Raw genomic sequence first — 21,844 nt, 5'->3', positions numbered from 1 at the left:
AATCATTTACCATATAAGGTCAAACCAAGGCATATGAGCTGATAACCGAGATTGAGTGAACCAATCAGAGCACGCGAAATGCATTATCCGAGGTTGAGAATTTAATAATTAGTATCACCCAACTAGTGGACTAATGCAAATCCTGCATTTTAATTGGCTACGCTACTAGATGACTATTAGTAATAGTCCTCGAGTAGCGAAAAGCGTGGTGCTTTCTTTTGATTAATTCCCAAATAAAATATTTCTTCAACTTGCATTTGCTAACTTTATTCGGCTTCGCCTCATGGGCTATTGACCCGTAGCCCGCAAGGGCTACGGGTCTAATTGTTAATTAGTTCTGCTCAAAATTCCTGATATCAAATATTTCATGCGGTCTTCTTGCGGTCCTGGCCACTGCCATGTGAGAGTGAGGACCTTCCTGATGCTAACAGACTTGTTTTTGAACCTCGAAGCTCCCTACCTACAACATCCCTACCTCTAATACGGCTTCAATAGCACCAACTGACTTCCCTATAAATCCACTACAACCAATGTTATCACTTGAAAAGGAGCTCAGATGAGGTATTGGGCGACGCGCCATGGTAAATGTGTCAGGCACAAGAACTGAAACGTCCTTGAAAGTACCCTTCCGATTTGCAAGACCTTCGGCCTAATATCGTTTGTGACTTTTTATCGAGATACTTCGTTGCCTGCGTCCTTAAATTTCAAAAACAGTAGAACTTCGCCTCGTCTTACGAGGCCGCGCTTCTCACTGTCCATCTCGCTCCGTACCCCTCTACGAAGCCATGTTCACTCCTCAACGGACCCTATTCGACTCCTTTACGGAGATTCGCTTTTCAGCAATGCAGTCGTGTGTTTTTGTTTTTGTTTTTTTAAATTTTTTTATTGAAATAAAAACGCCGTCATTTTCTAAGTAGTTCTTTGGTCTTTTCCACTAGTAGCACATCCGTGTCTCCACAAAATTGATCGGTGAGCTGCTGGATCTGCGAATTAAGGTATAAACTCCAAGGTGAATAAATGCCTCCCTACTGCTCAAATCTATAGAGGAAAAGTTTTGTCACTTCCGATAAAGGCTATTAAAAAGCATTTGCGTTAAAACTACCGTGATTTTCCTGATACCGCCCACTGGCTGCCTTATGGAATTTTTATTTTATCAAAAAAAACTCCAGTTTGTAACAGGCCACTTTCAAAAATGCCATAATACTCTTTGTTTGCCCTTCAGAATTTTGCATAAGCATTGTTTCCAGTTTCTCTTGGGACTTACAGTGGTGCCAAGAGAAAATAAAAGCAATGCTTATAAATGCAAAATTTTAGAGGGCAAACAGAGAGTATTATGGTTTTTTTGAAAGTGGCCTATAATTCAGTGTGCCCAATGGAACAGTGCTTAGGTGGCACAAACCTGCAGTTTGCATTGGTTTCGCGCCACTCAAGGACATTCAGGCGTGCCTTTCGTTGGCAAGAGACGATTGGTCAAAAGAAGCGGGCTTTGGTCCGACCGATCGAAAAGCTCAAAGTAGACCACTTTCAATTTGAGTGGCAACAGAAGACCCAACTCGAAAATAAATTAAAACCTCAACGCTACAACGGACTGCCAGTGATAACCATCTTAAATGTCCACAACCAAACCTTGGTTGAAGTAAGAATTACACTACCATTTTTTCCACTGATCTGACATCATCTTCTGATCGTCCTGTCTTGTTCTTTTTGACATCACTCATGCCTTTTTGACGGATTTTTCGAAGGCTCTGTTTAGCTTGTTCACACGTAGCTTTGGCTGTCTTCACTAGGTTCTCACGATATTCTTGAGTCACTCTTAAATAGGAAAAAAAGTTCTCTATGTGAGAAAGATTATAGTCACCAAAGAAATTGCAGGTGCACCACGTATCCTGTGCGCTCTTGATACTAGGGACCTTTAGATCGGAGAACGAAGACGACTGCGAGGGGTTTTCCGTTCTGAGCACGCGCACTTCGAAAAATGTCGGCCTCCAAACCTTATGCGCACGCTCAGTACGAAAACGTTGTACTCGTAGTCGTCCTCGTCGTCTGATATAAAGGTCTTTACTCACTCCCACCCAATGACAGCCGACGTGTTGCCGTACCCCTGGCCCACTCTCCCGTTTTTCTTCGGGGTCGGAGGTGGGTACGGTTTCACGTAGGTAGCTGAAAGACATGACATCACATGTAAGTTGTCCAGGAAGACGCTATTGGAGAAGAAAGAGGATAAAGAATGGTCTCGCAAGTCACAATTCTTTGCTTTCACTTGTCTGTTAATCAGATCAGGTACCAGGGAGGTCCTTTATTCGATCGAATTGGAATTTACAAATGTTGGTTTTTGAGGAAAGGGGAAAACCGGCGAAGCCGGAGAAAAAACTCTCAGAGCAGATTACCGAACCAAAAACAAACTAAACCCGAGCCACATTGGTGAGAGGCGAGTGCTTGTTGGTGTTTGGAGCGCGGGTGCAACGCACGCGACACACGCGTGTCCCAAACCCCAATAAGCACCCCCACTCAAAAACAAGCAGGCAGATAAAGTTTCCCACATCGTGTTCAAATCTGAGTATAAAATTCTCTAAGTTTTGTCTCATGTAATGGAAATGGGCCCCATGCTGAATCCTGGTCAGAGATTTCCTTTGCCTTTGTGTAGCCCCATTTCCATTACTAAGACGGATCTTCCTCGCCTGCAAGTTTTGCACTTGTGTACATGTATGCACATCAAATATTGGTAGGATCAGCCATGAGAGGAGCTGCAGTAAGAACTCTGTCTAAGGGCACCCGCAAACGAAGAAACATTGTTGCGGAAACATTGTTTCCCGAAATGTGCAAAAGAGGAAACATTTGCTGAGGAAGGAAAATGTTTCTGAACAAATTCAGAACCAATTTTGCTTCCGCAACAAATGTTTTCTTGGGTCGCAAACGGGGAAACATTTGCTTCCACAGCAATGTTTCCGCAACATTGTTTCCTTGTTTGTGGGCGCCTTAATCTACATACAGTACCATAACACCTTAAGCAAATTAATGCTTCCAAGTTTCTTTGACCGTCGGTCAAGAAGAAAATAGTCACAGTGGTACCGGTAGTGTTGTGCTTACCTGGGAATGGGTACAGAGATTGCATGCCCATCCATTGTTGGTTCAAAGTTTGAGCTCCACGATTTGATTGCCTTTGCTGCTTGGCTTACCAACTGCAAAATAAAGTAATCAAAAGCATAAACTACTTACCTATTACACAATCTCTGATACAGCCCCTTTCCTAGGCTTTATTAAGCTAGCACATTATCAAGAGGTTGGCTGTTTCTAATTACAGGTACATTGTATAATGCATAAATTTAACTGTAACATCAAAATTAATATTTTGTAACTCAAAACAGATATGTCCACCTACAGAAGACACGTTTTTCCTTTCCATGCCCAGCGCAAGTACACAGCTGTACCTTGGGTTAGCATCGCACTGTAACTACAGTTCTACTTAATTACAGTACTACATAATTACAGACCAGAGTTATTTACATCAACAACCGTATTATACAAATCTTAAGACTGGATCAACATTATTTACATTGAGAACGGTATTATAAGTATGTCGAAATGTGTCTTGTAAAAAAAATTAAAATGTTGTTTTATTTCTTGAAGGTATTATAAATGTCTTAAGACAGGATTAACATCATTCGTAAATGAGTATTTTCCCTTTCAAACTTTGTAGTGAAAAGAACAAGAAGATGTGGTAGATGCATAATATTAAACATATAACAGATAAAACGAGATACTTCCGTGAAGCATACACTGGGTTGTCTGTGGTATGTGTTACAGAAAATCAGAAGGCACTGAATTGTGTGATATTGAAATACAGCATTCCAGTCTCTGAAGAATAACAAATAAAAGAGAAGCGAGAAACATTGGCTTCTGGGATGACATGTTAATAATTTTCAAGTTCCCTCACAACTTCTTTTCACCACAAGTGTGCCCTCTGAGCATCTGACAGCTTTGTAATACGAAAGTTCACTGAAATTGACTGCTGTCCGGCGGGGTTAGTGTCAGGATGGGAGACCAAAACAATGAACCCCTCATAAAACAGAAGCATCTGACCGAAAATACTATTAATGCTAACAAATGCAAACTCAGCAAGGTACAGATTTTGTTAGCTTGCTTTATGCAAAACAAATATTGATGCAAAAGCAAATAACTATTGATACACAGTTTTTAGAAAGAGCAGAAGGAAGTTTCCGGGACGGTCGATCGAGAATAAAATATTTACGACATGAAAACAACATTAATTTTGAACCATGAATATAGAATATAAAAAGTTACGATCAGCGACAAACATTTTGGGAGATTTTTGCTACGTTCAAATAAATCGCAAAATCGAAAGTGACATGGCCGGAATTCAGGGGCACTGTGATGAAGTTACCGTGGCATGTTTACTCGCCAAACAGTGAAGCATCTGTGTCAAATGATGGCAAGATACCGGGTTTTTGAAAGTTCCTTTCTCTGTCAAGTGTTATAAAGTTTGACAATGAAATGAGCGAAGTCAAAACAAAGATCACAATCACCCAACTCTTGTTTATGCAAAGTCAAAATTTACTCTCCAAGACGCGTACAACGTTATTTATCATCAGGTAATTCCATAATTTTGGAAATAGCAGCTACTTTATTATTCATCGGCGTCACAATTTTTCACTGATTTTAGGGCTCATTTTGTTGAAACTCAAGCACGCTTCCAAAAGGCTTGTGAACCCTTCCTGCTTACAGAGCAATACTAAAAAAATTCTCCCATATCACATTTCAACCTTAAGCTCGAAAATTCAATACACAACACAGGGTTTTCTTTAAGGTTTTAAGTAGCCGGAGTTTTTTGCAAAGTAGACGGTTGTGGGTCCGGAGGACCCACACGATGGGCTTAAGCCCATCGCTTGTAGGGGGGTCCGGGGGCATGCTCCCCCGGAAAATTTTTGAAAACTGAATGCCTGAAAATGCATTTCCTGGCATTTTGGGCCATGAAACTCAAACATTAGAGAGATGAATCAAGCTGCAATTATACTACGAAACCATGTTACTCAAAGAAAGACGAAGCGACATTTCAATAATACAACCCTATAAACAAAAAGTTGAGTGATATTTTTTGTATCTTTTTGGTGGTTTTGCTGGAGCCAACGAGCCTGGCAAATATTGCCACTTGACAACTTGTAAACATGGCACATACTTTGAAGGACTAGACCAGCAAAGGCTTCTGATTGGTTGTTAAATTAAGAAGCTGATTGGAGGATACTAATTGGCCAATGGCGTAAAGGATGTTTCGATCCTGTTTAGGTGTGAAGATGACACACATTCGTTCCATTGTGTAATTAGCGGGAAACTATGCTTGCGGAACTTGGTTGTAGTAATTTCGAAAATTGAAAATCACTCGAGCGGTTTAAGAGTGAGGTAGTCTTTTTCCGAAGAGTTTAGGAGTTCCGTAAAGCAGTGAGAGTTGATCAAGAGTGACGTTGGATAAAGATCCGTTGTCATGTTGAAGCGTAGAGATGCCCTCGAGAGGACGAGCACTTATGCGGGCAAGTAGGATTTAACTCCGAGGAGCGTTACGTTCAAGCGTTTAAATAAAGTCTACGAGTCCTCAGCTTCTACGTTCGCTATAAATGATCAACTGAAAGGTTCGAAGTGAAAACGAACGAGCGGTCAGTGAATGATCAGGGGCTAGTTTTGTTCCTCAGTTGAGTTGTGGTAAGAGGTGCGTGAACGCAGGCTGAGCGTGTTGCTAGCAGAACATCATATGTAAATTCCCATCTGGATTGAGAACAAACCTTTTGAAAGTGTTTCTTTGCTTACAAGTTTTTTTATGATTGCGGCGTGATTAAAGGAAGTTTTGGGCGGACTGAAACGTCCTTGAGTGATTTTTCCTTCCGGTAAGATACAATCGGTGGCTGTTTAAAGACATCGAAATCCAATATGGCGGACAACAAATCAAATTGTTCCTACTTTCCCGCCACCGCAGCAAGATTTTTTCAAAACGAAAGTCTCAAGCATAACGTTTTTAAACTGCCCTTGAGTCAGAAGTCTTTTATGTGTTTTCAGAAAAGATAGGCACTGCAAATTTTTATTTGTATTGAGCTCAAGTAGTTTAGACCTCATAAACATCATCTCCTCTACATGTCTTGACTCTTCAAACAATAAAAGTAGCCGGCGAAACCTGACAGAGAAGCCGGCGAACTTCGCCGGCTGCCGGCTCTTATATACAACCCTGACAACATGATATTATAATTCACAAAGGCAGAAAATACCACAGAATCCTTTTCCAGCGAAAAATTTATTGAAACAAACAACATATTTGCTCTTTAAGAGGCAAAAACCTCTTCCTATTTCACTGCGTGCGTGAAGACAAGAAACTCAATCGTGTCAAATTACCATGTACTTCAGGTAAATACAGCTCACTTTGATTTCGGCTCGACGGGTGATAGATTGTTGTCAAAGTCCATTACTCATCGCTTTTAAGATTCCACCACCTGTATATCCAATTGACTTGCCATTATTGAGCTTCATAAGGGTATATTTTGTCCAAAGATCCACTAAAACGCCATTCGTGTTACATGACTTTTGACGCCATTGCCGGTTAAGTTAATCGTTCTACTGTGTCCACCAGAGAAATCTACGCATTTCCCACTACCCTCTCGATCCTAAGAAAATACACGCAGAAGGCTCTATGCACAAAGACACCACTTAGCAGGGGAGTGACAGGCAAGACTTTTACCGACACGGAAAAAAAAAAAAAAGAAAACAAACAAACTAAAACGCAGACACCAACTGTATGTCTCTGGTTAAGAGACAAGATTCAAAGCAGCAATAAATGGTTCCCTTTTTTTTTTTTAAATCGGTGTTTTCTTTTCTATCTGGTGCATATGGGCAAAATGATGTTATTGTGACTTGGACAGGATCCTTTCGCTCTGCACGTCCAGATAAAGCTCTTAGCTATAAGGGAGCAGAAATTTTTTTGGAGATTACACAGGGAGTTGTCTGGTATGAGGCCTAGAGCGGTACTTATGTCTAAGTACTTGTCTGATGGAAGGATCTAGTATGTCTGTAGCCAAATCGAAATATTGTCCTACAAAGATTTAACTTTTACACATTTCCAAAAAGGTGGATCATCAGTGCTCTATCTCCTCATGGAAAAAAGTACAGTTTCCAACCTCCTTAATCCCTATTTTTTGTAGAAAGCTGTTACATGTAGTTGGTAAACCGCTGTGCAAAAATTTGAAATTAAACTCAGTTAGTATACAGCTCGAGATCTTGGTGTATGTGGTGAAAAATATACTTCTTTTGAAAGCTATCAAGGGTAAGAAAGTTGAGAGAAGCATCCATTAAATCTTTGACATTTGATATGCCCCTGGAAAGCCAATCTTTGCATAATACTGATACGTTGTTTATTGTTATTAATGAATTTAGCAGAAAGGGTAAAGATAGGAAATGTTCCTTTGATAAAACCTTCCTCTCAAAGTGGCCCAGTCTCAGACCATATTTCTGTGATTTCTCTGACAAATGGATCACCTATCTTTAAGTTATCAATATCCTTTCTATTGAGATTTCCATTTAAAAAATAAATAAATAAAATTTTAAAACAAAGCACTACCACCATTTTTATCTAGCCCCAGATTAAGAAGATTTTCCATTTACCATTGTAGCCTTTGATGATTTATTAAAGGACAAAATATCAATCATTTTTAGTCCACGTTCTGGGTAGTATCAATATTTGTTTGGGTTTTTCGCATTTTTTGCTTGATAACGAAAACTTGTTCTCTTGATTTTTTTAAAATCAATGCTAGATTGACACTAAAAATAATTGTGTGACTCATGATTAATTTTTGTACATGTAAATCAAAAACCTGCATTTAGGAAGTCTAGAGAGAGCTCAACAGGATAGGGAAGGGAAGAGCAGAACCTTTACCTATGAACTGAGGTATGGAATTGATATTAACAAATCCATCTTTTCAGTGATTACCAGTAGTAGTACAGAAAATAATATCTTTTCTCATTACCATATATCTCTAATGTATTCCAAGAGGTCACCCATGTAAGGAATCCACTCCCAAACAGCTTATCTTGGCTGTCAATGAGGTTTTGCATGGAACATACCTCAAATAATTTTATACAAGGAATTCACAACTTACTCTCATTGACAATGTTGCAAAAAGAATAGTGTTTTTTTTTTCTTCCAAAATTTCTTAAATCATCACAAAACATAAGTGCTTTCTTTTTTTTAACTGGTTAGAATATCATTAAGCATACATGTATGGCTATAAACCTCCATCCTCAGTAAATGTAGTATAAAGAAGATATTTAAATTTATCATAATTTATGCTCATCGCAATATATAACATTTACATTTTCTGGTTGGTCAATGACAAATGCATAAATAGGTTAAAGAGTGCAATACGGAAGTTGCTGTAGAAACACATCAATGAAATAATCTTGTTGAGTATAATTATTATAATAAATAAAAAATCGCATGGATTTGCTTGTGCATTCAAAATTGCACAAGCCGAAATTTGAGCACTTTCAAAACATCCCTAGTGCCTATAAATCATGCAATGCACCCATGTTCCTAAGACTTCCTTTTCATTGCACACTCACCTCTGGGGAGCTGGCCATATCCACAACAAAAATGCCATTATTCAGTTTAATCTGGGCCACTTGACTTAGAGCAAACTTGTCTTTTCCATTTTGTGATTCCAATCTTATTTTGTCTAATGCATCTAAGGGTTAAAGAGAAGAGATTCTAGACATTAAATCATGATTTTACACATGATTTCATTAAGATCTTACAATGGATGTGAATCAAACTCAATCCAATGTCAAGGCAAAAAGTAGAACGATTGGCTAAAATGAGAATTTCATTAATTTATTTTCTTCAGACCATATTGAGGTATAATAATCTTTCCCCATTCTGCGAAATCAAGGATAGCAAAAAAATTTTTAATATTATTAACATTTAGTGATACACATGTAGAAGCATGAAGGTGTTTACTGCAATTGACGTCTCAAGGCACATCCTCCTTTTAGAAATTTTTCCAGCTTTCATGTGTTCTCTCAAATGGTTATCAATGAATGTTGAAATCAACTGTTGTCAACACCATCACAACAATGGGTGTTCTAAGTTACATGTCAGATCATACATGTAGAAAGAAAGGGAAATTGTTTTATAGATACACTGTATATAGAGAGGAAGGGAAGGTCAGATACATGTATCTGTTTGGGACTAAAACTGAAAGCATTTCTGGCCACATCTTTTACTCAAGAAAGAAATGAAAATAAAACCATTATATACAATAATAATAATAATAATAAACATAACCATAATCATAACAATAACAATGATAACAGCTTTTGTTATATCTCTCAGGTAGTATGCGCGCTGTGGTAGGCTCAATTAGCCGACCATATTCTGCAGTAATGCCCTCTAAATTTGCAATTTCCATTACATTCTCTTGCAAGTTTATAGTCACGTCTTTTAAATTGCATAAACATGTAAAACTGCTCAAATCTTGCAAGCAACTATTTCAAAAAGCCAAGAAGCTAATTGTTTTCAGATCTTCATGGTGGTTGAACCTTCCACTTGACTTCAACTACTAGTTGCTTTTCCCATGCATCTGATTACCACAATAATCATCTTTATACTAACCTCGTTTTCTTGGTCCTTAGTGTAAATTATGAACCCTTGTTTTTTCCCCTTACATTTACATGCATGGCCATAATTTACAGTATGGCCCTTGAACTCTGTTGGTAAGAGGTATACATGTATATAGCATGGTTCCTAAAGTTTGCAGCGCTTTACAATAAATAACTAATTAATAACTAATTTAGATCCCCAGAGTAATATAACTTGGTTGCCCCAGTAGCCAGCTGCTGGGCTCATGTTGGGCAGCAAGTTTGCTGGACGTAAAAATTCATTATTGTTTGACAAAACTTACTTGGTTGAATTTTGGTTGATATTTTGTCTCTGAAGTCTAGCTGGAGTTTACTCACTGTGTTTTCCATGGTGGTTTTTAATTTTTTGAGATCTACCAACCCATCTGCTAAGTCTTGATCAACTGAGACTGTTGATAATTTGGCTTTTTTTCCTATACAAAAGCAAACTGCAGTTAAATGCAATTGAAAAAAAATAAGAAAACAAGGCAGTTAAAAAAGGAGGAAGATATTAGTTTTTGCTCACAGTCAACTCGGTTGTGAAAACACGTCCCTTCATAGAGCTGTCTGCTTATGAGAATTATTAGGTACCGTGACAGTACAAATACAGTGTACAACGTACATGTTGGACACTTGTTCAAGTCAAACGAACCGACAGCTTGCTTTCCTAAAGATAAATGGAGATTTTGATAAAGCCGACCCAACTGTTCCATTGCTCTGTCAAAGGTCATAGTTTTGTTTGTATTGCAAATTGAAGACAATTTTTATTGCCAAGGGTCAATTATTATTATACACAAGTTGTCTGCTTAAGAGAGAAAAGAGCGTAAACAAAAGAAAAATCCACTTTTAATTTTCAAAGTGTCTGTGCCCGTTTACGAGAGAGTGTCCGCTTACAGGAATGTGTAAATATAGAGTTTGACTGGAAAGTAAAATAGGGAATCAGAGGTTTTATTAGAAGCCGCAACCCGGGTACTAGCACCCATCTACCCTGAGTACAGTACCTGCCAGCTTGCTCAAAGCAAGTCTCACGATCAAAAGCCAGACTATACATTGTACTGTATATAGGGGACTGCCTGCTTACTCTATCACAAAGTCCCTTCTACTTTGGAACTTAATAAAACCCCTGGGGAATTGAAAAAAAGTGTCTATAAGTAGAGCTGTCCACTTAAGAGAATGTCCGTTAGTGGGAGAGGGATGTGTCGGTGCACAAACTACATGTACATGCAAAAAGTTTCAGGATGTCAGACAATGGCTCCTAGGGGCATTTTCTCCTAATAATTAGCACTAACTACCTGTAAAAGAGATTCACTTTGTTTAACACCAGACCCCAGTTGTTTGAAGGGTGCATAGCGCTATCCACTTGATAAATCACTATCTGTACTGTACTGCATAACTCAATTATAACGTTCATCTGCTGGATAGTGATTTATCTGGTGGATAATGATATCCACCTTTTAAACAACTGAGGCCAGATAATTTTACTTATCAATGAGAGCACTTTAGGGACAGAGAGGTTTGAGAAAATTTAATCGTAGTAGGAAAGAGCGTTGAATCCTATTAGCAAAATGAATAATCGTGAGAAGTTCGGAAAAGATGAAAAGAAATGGTGCGAGTATAAGTGATGTTTGTAAGAGAAGAAAAGGAATGGCACGAGTGTACTGGAGTATGAGGGGGATGATGTTGTGAATCATGAAGGATATTGTTGCTCAAGAAAAGATTTCAGACGATAAAAATACGATTAAGGTTGGGTTTTTAAAGCTGCAATCAAATTTCTGCAAACCAGAAAAATTTGCATCAGATGTCTGATCGTAGCAGATAACTGACGATATAACTAGTGACAACATCAAACACACAATTTGTGACTAGTAGCACCAGTTACCTTTCTTTGAAGCGTAGAATCGAGCCACAGTAAGCCTTGAATAGGTCGTTCGAGTAGAACCCAAACAAAGGATAGCCGAGAATCGCGAAACAACCGGAACACTCATTGAGATGTCTTCCACGACTTGACCCACGAGTCGACCCACCACTGTCCCCACCACTCTTTTCAGAAGAGAGAGTTTGGTCAGCAGCGGACAAAACACCAATAGCGCATGCGCTGGCTGGCTCTTTTCAGCCGAAATGACAGCTGTTGAAGTCTAACGCCCTTCGTGAAATCTCCCGTAAAAGTCTTTTTTAGCATGATGATTTTTCAAAATAATGTAATAAATAACAGCAATCACAGCATATCTGATCGCTCGAAGGAGAAAAATACGCCGAAAATCACTACAGGGAAAGCGATTCGGGCACGGATTTTGGCAGGTGGCTATACTAAAGGTTTGTCTCCATGGCTCCTCTGTCTGCATTTTCAACCTAATACGATTATCGCCGTACTTAGTTTTAGAATGCTGTTTGCTCTGCGGATGCGCCTGAGCTATTCTTCTTTTGGTGTACTGGCATGTGACTTTCAAGTGCTATATATTGAGCTTATGTACAGTTGATTAATGGTGCGTAACTTGATTATAAATGTACATATTTAAGACGGTTTGAGGCAGCCAGTTGGATAAGCGCAGATTCTTCCACCAGCTCGTCACAGAGGTTTGAAAGAACCGAAGAAGAAAGAGGTAGACGCCTGTCCTTTTTTCTTTTTCACCAAGCTAACGTTCAACGACCTTCATGCTTTCTCTGAGAGACTCTATCCTTAGTAACGTTACTGACATACTTACACTGCCTACATGCCCTGCTGTCATGTTTGACATAATGCTATGAGGCATAGCTATGTCAACTTAGCTCCCTTTTTCAGGAGATTGAAGTTCTCTCCTCGTGATTTGTACATCTATTGTCATTTTGCCTTGTTTCTTAGAATTTATATAGCATTGTGTTGGGTTTGAGGTGTTCGTTCATCCGTCCGTTTGTAATGTGCTGTAGTTCTGTCATGGTTCATTTACAACAAGAGATGTTTAACTACTTATTGAAGGTCAGCATTCTGTCTACATTTTAGTTAATTGTTTTGAGGTTCAAGCCATTTAACTTACAAAGTATTAAAGAAAAGGTTTATGCAAGTCATAAAAAGATGTGTCAGATAGAAAGCCATAGATTCACACAATTAAGAGAATTCTTTGCTTTTCCATCCTGAATTATTAATAAGTCACATTACTAATTAGATGTAATCTACGTGCTACATTTTATTGAGCCACCTTATCTTTCATATTCCTTGAGACCAGTTTTCAATACATAGGATTGCTTTTGCTGCTCTTTTTTCTTGTCATAAGCTGTGGAGTAATGAAGGGATTTCATCCTAACCTACTTTTTGTTTGATTATGAAAGCTAATGATGCTATGAATTTTCTTTGTGTAGCATTCCTTGCAAGAGGAGAAAATGTTGTTTGATCTGTCAAAACCTTACATGCATGGAAAATTTTTGTAGATCATGTTTCATACTTAAAGCAAACATGGAGGGAAAGCCTGTTTGTAGCTTATGATGATCAATTACCTGTAAAACATTAATGAAGTATTACACAGCTGAACTAAACAGTGGTAAACTGAAACTAGAATAAGCAATATATAATAGCAATGTACATAATAACAATTTTCATAATTGTTAATGAGTTTAATTTGAAGCTTTTAGTTAAAGGAATGTAAGGAACAAGAGCAGGGGGCCGTTTCTCGAAAGTCCCGAAACTTTACGGGCCATTTTCGGGTGTCACCATTCCCTTTGTATCCCAAGAACGGAGAGAATTTAATTCGTCAAACCTCACAGTTATTTTTCTTTTTGTTACCTTGAAAACATGTTAAAAGATCGGATTTCCAATACAAGCGGTTGGCAATTTCACAGATGGCTTTTCGGGCCCGAAAAGTTTTCGGGACTTTCGAGAAACGGGACCCTGGTGTCTTTGTTAATTGAGAATTAAAGCTAAAATTTCTTTCCCTTTATGATAGACATTAGTAGTTGATCATAGCCATTGGTTTACCTGTAAGAAATGTTTTCTAGCATTTTCAATGATTTCTTCTTGTGTTGTTGGGGAGAATAATATTGGTTGAATAAAAAATGAATTTGAATTAAATGACGCTGTGAAATTGAAGGTTAATGCGAGTTCCTGTTAATTTTGGACCAGTGTGAGAAAAGTAGTTACAAAGATGATAAGCTATTTCCGTATGGTCAGAATCATTGTCATCCACTTTAAATGTTGGGCTACATGTACTTCTGGTCATATTCTTCAAAAAAATTAAAGGCAGGTTCTTCTTTTTTCAGAAGAAGCCTTTAAGTTTGAGTCTTGTGCATTAAGTTCACTTTGTAAAAGATGGTAGACAAGCTATAAAAAAAATAGGATGAGGAGTGACAGCCACTTAGTAGTTTATAAAAGCTCACAGAGTACAAAAAAAAACAAGTTCCGTCATCGTCATAGTCTCATATGGCAAGTAGCCACGTGCTTGTGCTTCTCCTTAAGTTAAGCTCTGTTGGGTGTTGTTGGCTGTTGGATTATTACAGTACTTGGATTGGTGACCACACATAATATTCTATGTTGTCGACTTGTTTTAGTTATTTATTTTATTCCTGTACTTTGAAGAGTGGGTGTGGCGTTGGAATCACTAAAAAGTGCGGGTAGCTGATTGGAGCCATAATTCTTGTTCTAGTCTGAATAGTGCATAACTATACATGATCATAAAGATTCCATTCTAGCCCATGAGATAGGTTGACTATAGATGTTGACAAAGAGATTGATTTGTTCCATTCATTGCCTTGGTTTTGTATATAACTGCATCCCAGGCAAGTGTTCTTCAAATCACTGTGTGTTTGGCTACCTGCTGAACGGTTGAGTGACAAGCCAAAAGAAGGGCTGCTTAGGAGGCTAGTACTCAGTCAACATTAAATAATTATTTAGTATTTTCCATGTACAGAGTGACTGTGGGTGCATATACCATTCAATGACCAAGGCACACCACGTTAACGCCTTCAGGCATCTTGTTAGCTATAATATTCCTCTGGTGTTGTATCAATGATCTCACACAGGATTGCTTTCTCTGAAGTTGCGTTCTGTATTGGTTTTGAAAACTACTTTTGAAATGAATACTTTGTAGTAGTATCGCCGATGTGTTAGAAAAGCGTGCATACTGTAAACTTTGCATTTGCGTGTATTTTCAAGAGAAATCAGATGTTGTTTTGGGAATTATTGAATGTTTGTACCAAGGTTGTTGTTGGATTGAATATTTATCTCATGTTTGGGCAATGATTTCCACCTATATACATGTGCCCTGAATAGTATGTTTCTGTTGGCTGTCACCCTTATGAATTATTAATGAATTTTACAGGTGATTTTATTGTTTTCTTGATTTCCTATGGCTTTCCACTATGAATCTAGACATTTGTTTTCCTTTTCTAGAAAAGCGATGTCTGGAGATATTTAGTGTGGTGTCATACATCCTTCTCTCTTGCATTGTCCTTTTCTTCTTATGCAAGAATTTCAAGCTTGTTGAAATCAGATCAATTGTGCTTGCAATTGGTGAGTATTATTGAATTTTAATGATTTCTTTGTTGATAGTTTTACCTGTATTCAGATCATTCAATGAATGATTTTAATAATATTGATAGATATATTTGTAACAGAGCAGTGATCATGGGTAATGGTTTGAATTCCTGGAAAGCCTTTTTCTTCGTTATTGTAGTGAAAGATTGGAACTTGAATACAAAGTGACAATTTCTGACATTTGCTCTTTCAAAGGGAAAATTAAGGGATCCTAGCTTGCACTTATTTGGACCTCAGCAATAGACCTACCGGTAATCGGCTAACTCGATGTTGTACCAAATTCAAATCTCCCGGGACTAAGATTCTTTGTGTAGTGTATTTGCATGATGATGTAGCATTCATATTAAAATGATATGGAAATACCTGGAACAAAATGTTTTATTCCCAAAGGGTTTGAATTGGGTACAACATTGAGTTAGCCGATTAGGTCTATTGTCTTTTATCCTGTCATGTCCAGGTAAGTGTGAGGATCACTTCACCCTTTTGTCTGCAACCTGCACTTCAAATATATGTATTTATTTATTCATTGAGTCCTTAGACAGGGTTCACATACTGGTAAGCCGACAAATTGACTTGCTCCCAACTGACTGGCTCCATAGTTGTTGGTAAAGCATTGCACCAGCATCACAGAGGTCATCAGGTTCAAATCCTGTTGGAGCCACCTAATTTTTTTAAGGTGTCTATAAAAGACAATGCTTAAATTGTCCAGAGAAGTGTGACGACCGCTTATCTCACTTGTTTTTAAAACCACTCTTCAAACATATGCATTTATTTCATTCATTTTTTCTCTTTGTTATATATTTTCCTATAATAATAATTGTAGTCTCCTCTAATCCCAAATGTTGTGGAGAAGCTGGAGGTAGCAAATTAAATACTCAAACATAATCATAATCATAATCATAATCATAATCATGATAATGATAATGATAATGATAATGATAATGATAATGATAATGATAATGATAATGCCTTGTTTATAGTGGAAGTGCACTTAGCTATCATGCAAGCTACATGTAGTTTACAGGCACTCCACTTTTAACAAAGTGAAAGAAACAATTCAACCTTAACAGAAACATTATTAAGAACCTCAACTGGCAGGAGGCAACCTGTTGGCTATTTACAAAGCATGGTAGAGTTGAATCAGGGACAACCGGATACAAATCCAGCAAATGAAGAAATATCACTCGGTCAGCACTTGCTGAATGATGTGAATAATATATGTAGTGTTTTAAAACTACCAAGCCCAGCATTTACAGCAGTGAAATCCAAAGCAAAGTGGTAAGAATAATGTTCCAATGTTTGCCCGAAAATGCCCCGTTGCGTGCATGCAGCCGCAGCGTAATGCAAGATCTTGGATTATGTTCTCTCAAGAAATTCAGCGTTATATTCCACAGGAATCACTGACTCTTGAAAATGAAAATATACTTTTCCAGTATTTAGCAGCTTGTGCAGATAATGTATTTTTGTGATTAGTGTTCAAGTGCAAGAAGTGCTTAGAAAACAAAACTGGCAGTGGAGGGCTGTGAGATTTGAGCGGGTATTTAGAGGTGCAGTACAATACACACTAAATTCTGTATTTTTAGAGATTTTAGAATTGCGACCTGTTTGCTGTCCTGCCAACCTGATGCCACAAACCTTTCATATTTTAAGTTGTGCCATCATAGTGTCCCTTGAATTCCTTGATTGATTTGCATTCCTATAGCCTGCCAAGGCAGACGTATTTCCGGCAGTATTTTCTCTCCCTAGGGAGAGAAACAACCGCTGGAAATACATCTGCCTTTGCAGGCTACAACAAGTTGCAAAAATAGTGGACACACTCCAGTCCCCCTCCCTTATCAGTGTTGCTAGCAAGACAAAAAATTGTTGCAAACTTTAACAGTCAACATTGAAAATGGGAGAAGGGAAGGAAAGTGGGAAAGGTTTAAATTCTAGATACGGTGGGTATTGGAAGCTAGAAAAGGTGTTTTTTTAGGAAAGTGTCTCAACAATTTTGCAACTTGTTGTAGCATTCCAAGAGCTGAAAGAAAATTCGAAAACTGTGAACGTTAGAAATATTATGTTTTGAGTAAAAAGCCAGTCGTGCCTGAGAAAACTACCCGGTAAACTACAACGACTAAGGGTAATTAGTTTGTGGTTTCATGTCTCTTCTAATTGGTTGCTGCAGAGTAGGATTCAAAACGTTTTGTTCGCAAAGGGTTGAATTGGGTACATTGACACCACTGTAGAAAACCAGTTTGGCAAGATATCTTATTTTGAAATTGCATGGAAGTGAGGTTCTTAACTGCCGTGACCAGACGTTCTCACTTTTCGCTTCTCTGTTCGCCAGTTAAAATTAACCGCTCCTCATGTAAGAAAAATAAAACCTCTGGCACACAGGGTACATTTGTTGGTTGCGTTTTTCTGATGGAAACTTCTGACATGTGTTTAGCAGACAGTTTGAATGAGAAATTGAAAGTAACCAAGAAAAGTGGAAAATTCTATCCGTTGAAATAAACGTCAGATTCCTTGTCATATATTTTCCACTATTATTCCGCCGCTGGAGCAGTACGTTCGATGTGAAGTCAAACAAAATGGCCAACTTTTAAAGATCGCAGTGTTTTTAGCTTGAATGCATCTGGTGCTTTTACAGATGGCATTATTCTTGCAGTCGGTCATAGTTTCATCGTTATCCGCCTAGTTACGAGTTTGTAAATGTAAGCAAAGTCGATAATTTCAGTGCCATCATTTTGTCCTGACGTATTGGTAGCTGTCGACAGCGATGAAAGACAGCGAAGATTTGATTACCAATTATACTACAGCAACTGTGGATAAAAATTACACCTGCAACATAAAAAAATATCATGAAGATTAGCATTGAGGTATTTTCCTGAGTTTTGCTGTGACAGCAAAAATAACTATGTAATAAATAGTTTCTTGTGTGTGCGACGTAATTCGATAGGTTGTTTTGATTACGCAAACTTTGTCCAGGTTACAAAATGTATATGATATACACTTAAAATAGCGTCAACTTTCAGTACTTTTTTTGGATTTTTGAATGAAAACTTCTTTCAATTGAACAGACAAAAGGTCAGTTGCAGGACATTAAAGTGTTAAATAAGCTTAGTTGTTAGTTTGAACATTTCAACGCGTCTGTGAATACGTCTAGAATTTCCACGGTTATTTTTAGGAGAATGAAGTTTTTATTACAGCTCTAAGTCTATCAAAATAAATAAATTAAGTCCCTTTTTTGAATTTGGAATTTCCAAGGGTATGAGGGACCAAGTGAAAAATCATGGAAATTCCAGGAGGTGAGGGGAGTAATGTGAAGCCCTCTGGAAAGGAAAATCCAGTCGGGTGGGGGGTCAAACTGGAAAAAATCCTCCATGGGGAGGGGGGGGTATGGATATTTTCTGGAACCACACAATTCTTGTTCCAAGCCAACCCAGCGTGTTTCAATGAAATATATCAAAATGTGAATGATCTCGTTTTCAGAGATAAAGTGGAATAAAGTACATCAGTAAAACCCTTTTTTGACCTTGAAGTGGCAAAGTTTTTGTTATAGCTTCTAATTTTAGCGTGATTCCTATTCGCTGGCTATTGACAGTTAACACTGAAATGGCTTTTTTCCTTTTCTATTTGCTCGCTGAGGGTGTGCTTGTTTTCTTTGCAGTTCAAGAAAAATCATTGCCAAACTGGTGAATTCCAAAGTAACTTTCATTGGAAAAACCGATATTGTACTCATCGTACTATATTGATTTTTAGCGTAAAATTTACCTTGGAATTCACCAGTTTGGCAATGAATTTTTCTATAGAAGAAAGCAAAGAAAATGATTTAATTATTAAAGCAGCAACCGGAAACATCAAAATGCGGACAATTCTAAACCTTTTATTTTCACTAGCCCTACAGGCAGTAAGAATAAATAACCAGGGAGCTCTGCTTTTAGGCTTGGCTAAATCTATATATTATTTTTACGCGGCCGTAGCCAACATTGTGACAACTGCAGAGTTGTCATCCAGAATACTACAGCAAATTTGTTTACTTTAAAGCATGTGCAACGGTGTTGAATAAAATATTACTACACAGTAGATTTTTAGTTGATGTTGGTTATTTTGAATTGAAGATCTTCAAAAGTTGAACAATAATTTTTTGAGCATGTACAGTGTGCTATGTTTAATTCTAACTAGAATGATTTGGAGCTAGCTCCTCAGAGACTTGGACTAGTAAGATGAAATTATTATAATTGCCCTGAAAGATAAGAAATTATGGGACAAGATCACAGACAGTAATTCAACCACAGCTTTAGATGACCTTCTGACACCAGAACAAACTATGGTTTTGTTACGTAAGAGGGGTCACAGCTATGCCATCCTGTGTGTCAGAACTGAGCGTTTTGCGAAAACTTTTGTAAATAGACACTTTTTCTCAAGTTAGTTGGTTAGTTAATTAGTTGTCTGTATGACTTAATTTATATCATTGTAAATAAACACGTTTGTTGTTTAGAATGTTTTAATAAAGACCTTTAAAGTAAGTTTAATCGCAGTTAATTATTTAAACATGAAAGAAAAATAACAGGTTTTTTTGCTCGTGTACACAGCTATAATCAGCCATGTAAACTTTACCCTCCCTCCCTTCAAAAGAGATAATAATATCATTATTAATAACCCAATGTTAATTTTGTCCTCTTACAGTTGCAGGCATATTGGTAGCAGATTTCAGCTCTGGTTTTGTCCATTGGGCAGCAGACACATGGGGCTCAATAAGTATTCCCATCGTCGGCAAAGCTTTTATCCGTCCCTTCAGAGAGCATCATGTGGATCCTACGGCCATAACAAGGCATGATCTCATTGAAACCAATGGTGACAACTGCTTGTTGACCCTTCCAGGATTATGCTACATGTCGTACCGATATTTAAGTCTGGATCAGGAAACAATACAGGCGTCTTATGGGACAGATTGTTTCCTGTTCACATTGGCTGTCTTTGTAACACTCACCAATCAGATTCACAAGTGGTCCCACACCTACTTTGGTTTGCCCTTTGGGTCCAAAAACTACAAGACTGGCACATCATCTTGCCACCAAAACATCATCGTATTCACCATGTTTCTCATGATAATTATTTCTGCATTACAACAGGCTGGTTGAATTATCCATTAGAGGTTATCAGGTTCTGGGCTTGTTTAGAGTGGATAATTGAGAAAACCACAGGAGCTAAGCCAAGATCTGATGACTCTGAATGGCAGGGAAATTCTAAGTAATTTATGAATTCTGAAAACCATGAAATGGTAGCATTGCTGGGTAGATTAAAGAACCAACTGCATTTATGAAAAGAATAATACCGTATTTTAGGAATCTGGTTAGGAATAATGGGCTTAATTTATAGATGTCTGATGGTAATACTCAAAACTGTTTATTAGTGCATTAATTAACACCAAGCATTAAGCCTTAGGTTGGGGATCATGCCTGTGGGTAGACCTACAGTAGGTAAAACAAAATGCACAAATAGTTTTGAGCAGTACCGTACATACTGTAATTAGCCCAAGTTCTATCTGGTGGTAACTGAGAAAGGTAAGAGGACGGAGAAAAAAACTTTTTTGGGTGAGTCCTTTCCATTTGGTATGCAGCCCAGGGCAGTTCATTTGTAATAACTTTAGTCCAGTTGGTTCGTCAAAAAAGTATTCTCAGTTTTGCTAGATACAGGTAATGGGGGAAAATGTGAAAAAGTCACTTACTGCATTTTTGCCCCAGAGCCTTTCAATTTTATTTATAACTGCTCTCTTTTTTGCATAGAACAGAGGGAAACAGCAAAATAAGCAAAAGCAGAAATTTTCCCACTCTGATAAGTGAATTTTTTTCCCGAATGTTGTTTTGATGGTGTGTTGTGGATTTCATCTACTTTGGATCACAGGCAACCAAGCTCATCGAGAACAAAGGAAAAGTTGAATCGATGTTGAATGAAAGGTTAAACCAATTTAACAAATTTCTAGTTTCTAAAGAAACTGTGGTGGGTGTGTCCGTGGGAATGTAGAACCGGAAAATGGTTTTATCAAATGTTTTGATAAAGGTTGAATTACCACCGTAAATGATTTGCAAAGCTGACGTTTCGAGCATTAGCCCTTCATGAGAGCGAACCTGACAAAGCCCTTCACTCTGATGAGGGGCTAATGCTCAAAACGCCAGCTTTCCAAATCGTTTACTGTGGTAATTCAACCTTTATCAGCACATTTGATAACACAATTTTTCCTGTTGAACCTATTTAAACTTGTTTCAACATGCTTTCAACAAGCTTTCAACAAGCTTTCAACATTTTTACACTTTCAACAATGTTGGACGACCTGTTCAAACGCACCAAACATTTGGTTTCAGCAAAGTGTTGAATGCATGTCGAAGCAAATGTTGAAACCATTTAAAGAGGCCTTAACTGTATGTAAACTTAAAGGGGCTGTGTCATGAAATTTAGTCGAATTCAGCAACTTGGAACCAGCAACCAAATCAAGCTCAACACAAAATTTGCTACTCAGAACAATGAAGGATGGTTTGAATAAAACAGCAAATACAAAAGGAGGTAGGGATGGGCAAAACTGAAGAAGATTAAAATGGCTTGCAATAATATGGGGGTTTTTGTAAACTGTTTAGCCTAACTTGTTTTTGTGATGAAAGCTTTGAGTTGTGTTGTTGAAAAGCAATATTACCATTTGCG

At 37.9% G+C, this 21,844-nt stretch overlaps 1 protein-coding gene, 1 long non-coding RNA gene and 1 pseudogene across 3 annotated transcripts; 2 read left to right on the top strand and 1 right to left on the bottom strand.

The window, feature by feature from the left end:
• Positions 1–251: 251 nt before the first annotated feature.
• Positions 252–11,724, bottom strand: LOC138019396 (ribosome-recycling factor, mitochondrial-like). Of its 2 annotated transcripts, none has more exons than XM_068866171.1 (6): positions 11,546–11,724; positions 9,951–10,100; positions 8,614–8,735; positions 3,088–3,179; positions 1,653–1,812; positions 252–983 (listed from the first exon to the last, which is right to left on the bottom strand). In XM_068866171.1, the coding sequence occupies exons 1-6, from the start codon at positions 11,649–11,651 to the stop codon at positions 903–905; spliced, it is 711 nt and encodes a 236-aa protein (XP_068722272.1). In that variant the 5' UTR covers positions 11,652–11,724; the 3' UTR covers positions 252–902. The 2 variants fall into 2 exon arrangements, with proteins under 2 accessions (XP_068722272.1, XP_068722271.1); XM_068866170.1 differs by having other exon boundaries at positions 9,951–10,115; positions 11,546–11,711.
• Positions 11,725–11,779: 55 nt separating this feature from the next.
• On the top strand, positions 11,780–20,996 carry LOC138021767 (plasmanylethanolamine desaturase 1-like; annotated as a pseudogene).
• LOC138021768 (uncharacterized) lies at positions 11,986–13,468 on the top strand. The gene is made up of 3 exons (XR_011126441.1): positions 11,986–12,266; positions 12,506–12,619; positions 13,000–13,468. It is a non-coding gene; the product is annotated as an uncharacterized lncRNA (long non-coding RNA).
• Positions 20,997–21,844: the final 848 nt, after the last annotated feature.

This window comes from Montipora capricornis, chromosome 10, assembly GCF_036669925.1.
Source record: "Montipora capricornis isolate CH-2021 chromosome 10, ASM3666992v2, whole genome shotgun sequence".
Classification (NCBI taxonomy): Eukaryota; Metazoa; Cnidaria; class Anthozoa; order Scleractinia; family Acroporidae; genus Montipora; species Montipora capricornis.
Note: the sequence above shows the minus strand (reverse complement) of the source record. Positions and strands in the feature narration are given on the sequence as shown.

Bases quoted from the DNA above. Each gene is read 5' to 3' on its own strand.
- LOC138019396 (XM_068866170.1), bottom strand. From the start codon at position 11,651: ATGAGTGTTCCGGTTGTTTCGCGATTCTCGGCTATCCTTTGTTTGGGT. The intron at 10,116-11,545 runs GTAACTGGTGCT...ATTTAACTGCAG, and splicing joins ATTCTACGCTTCAAAGAAAG to TTTGCTTTTGTATAGGAAAA. The intron at 3,180-8,613 runs GTGAGTGTGCAA...TTTATTTTGCAG, and splicing joins ATATGGCCAGCTCCCCAGAG to TTGGTAAGCCAAGCAGCAAA.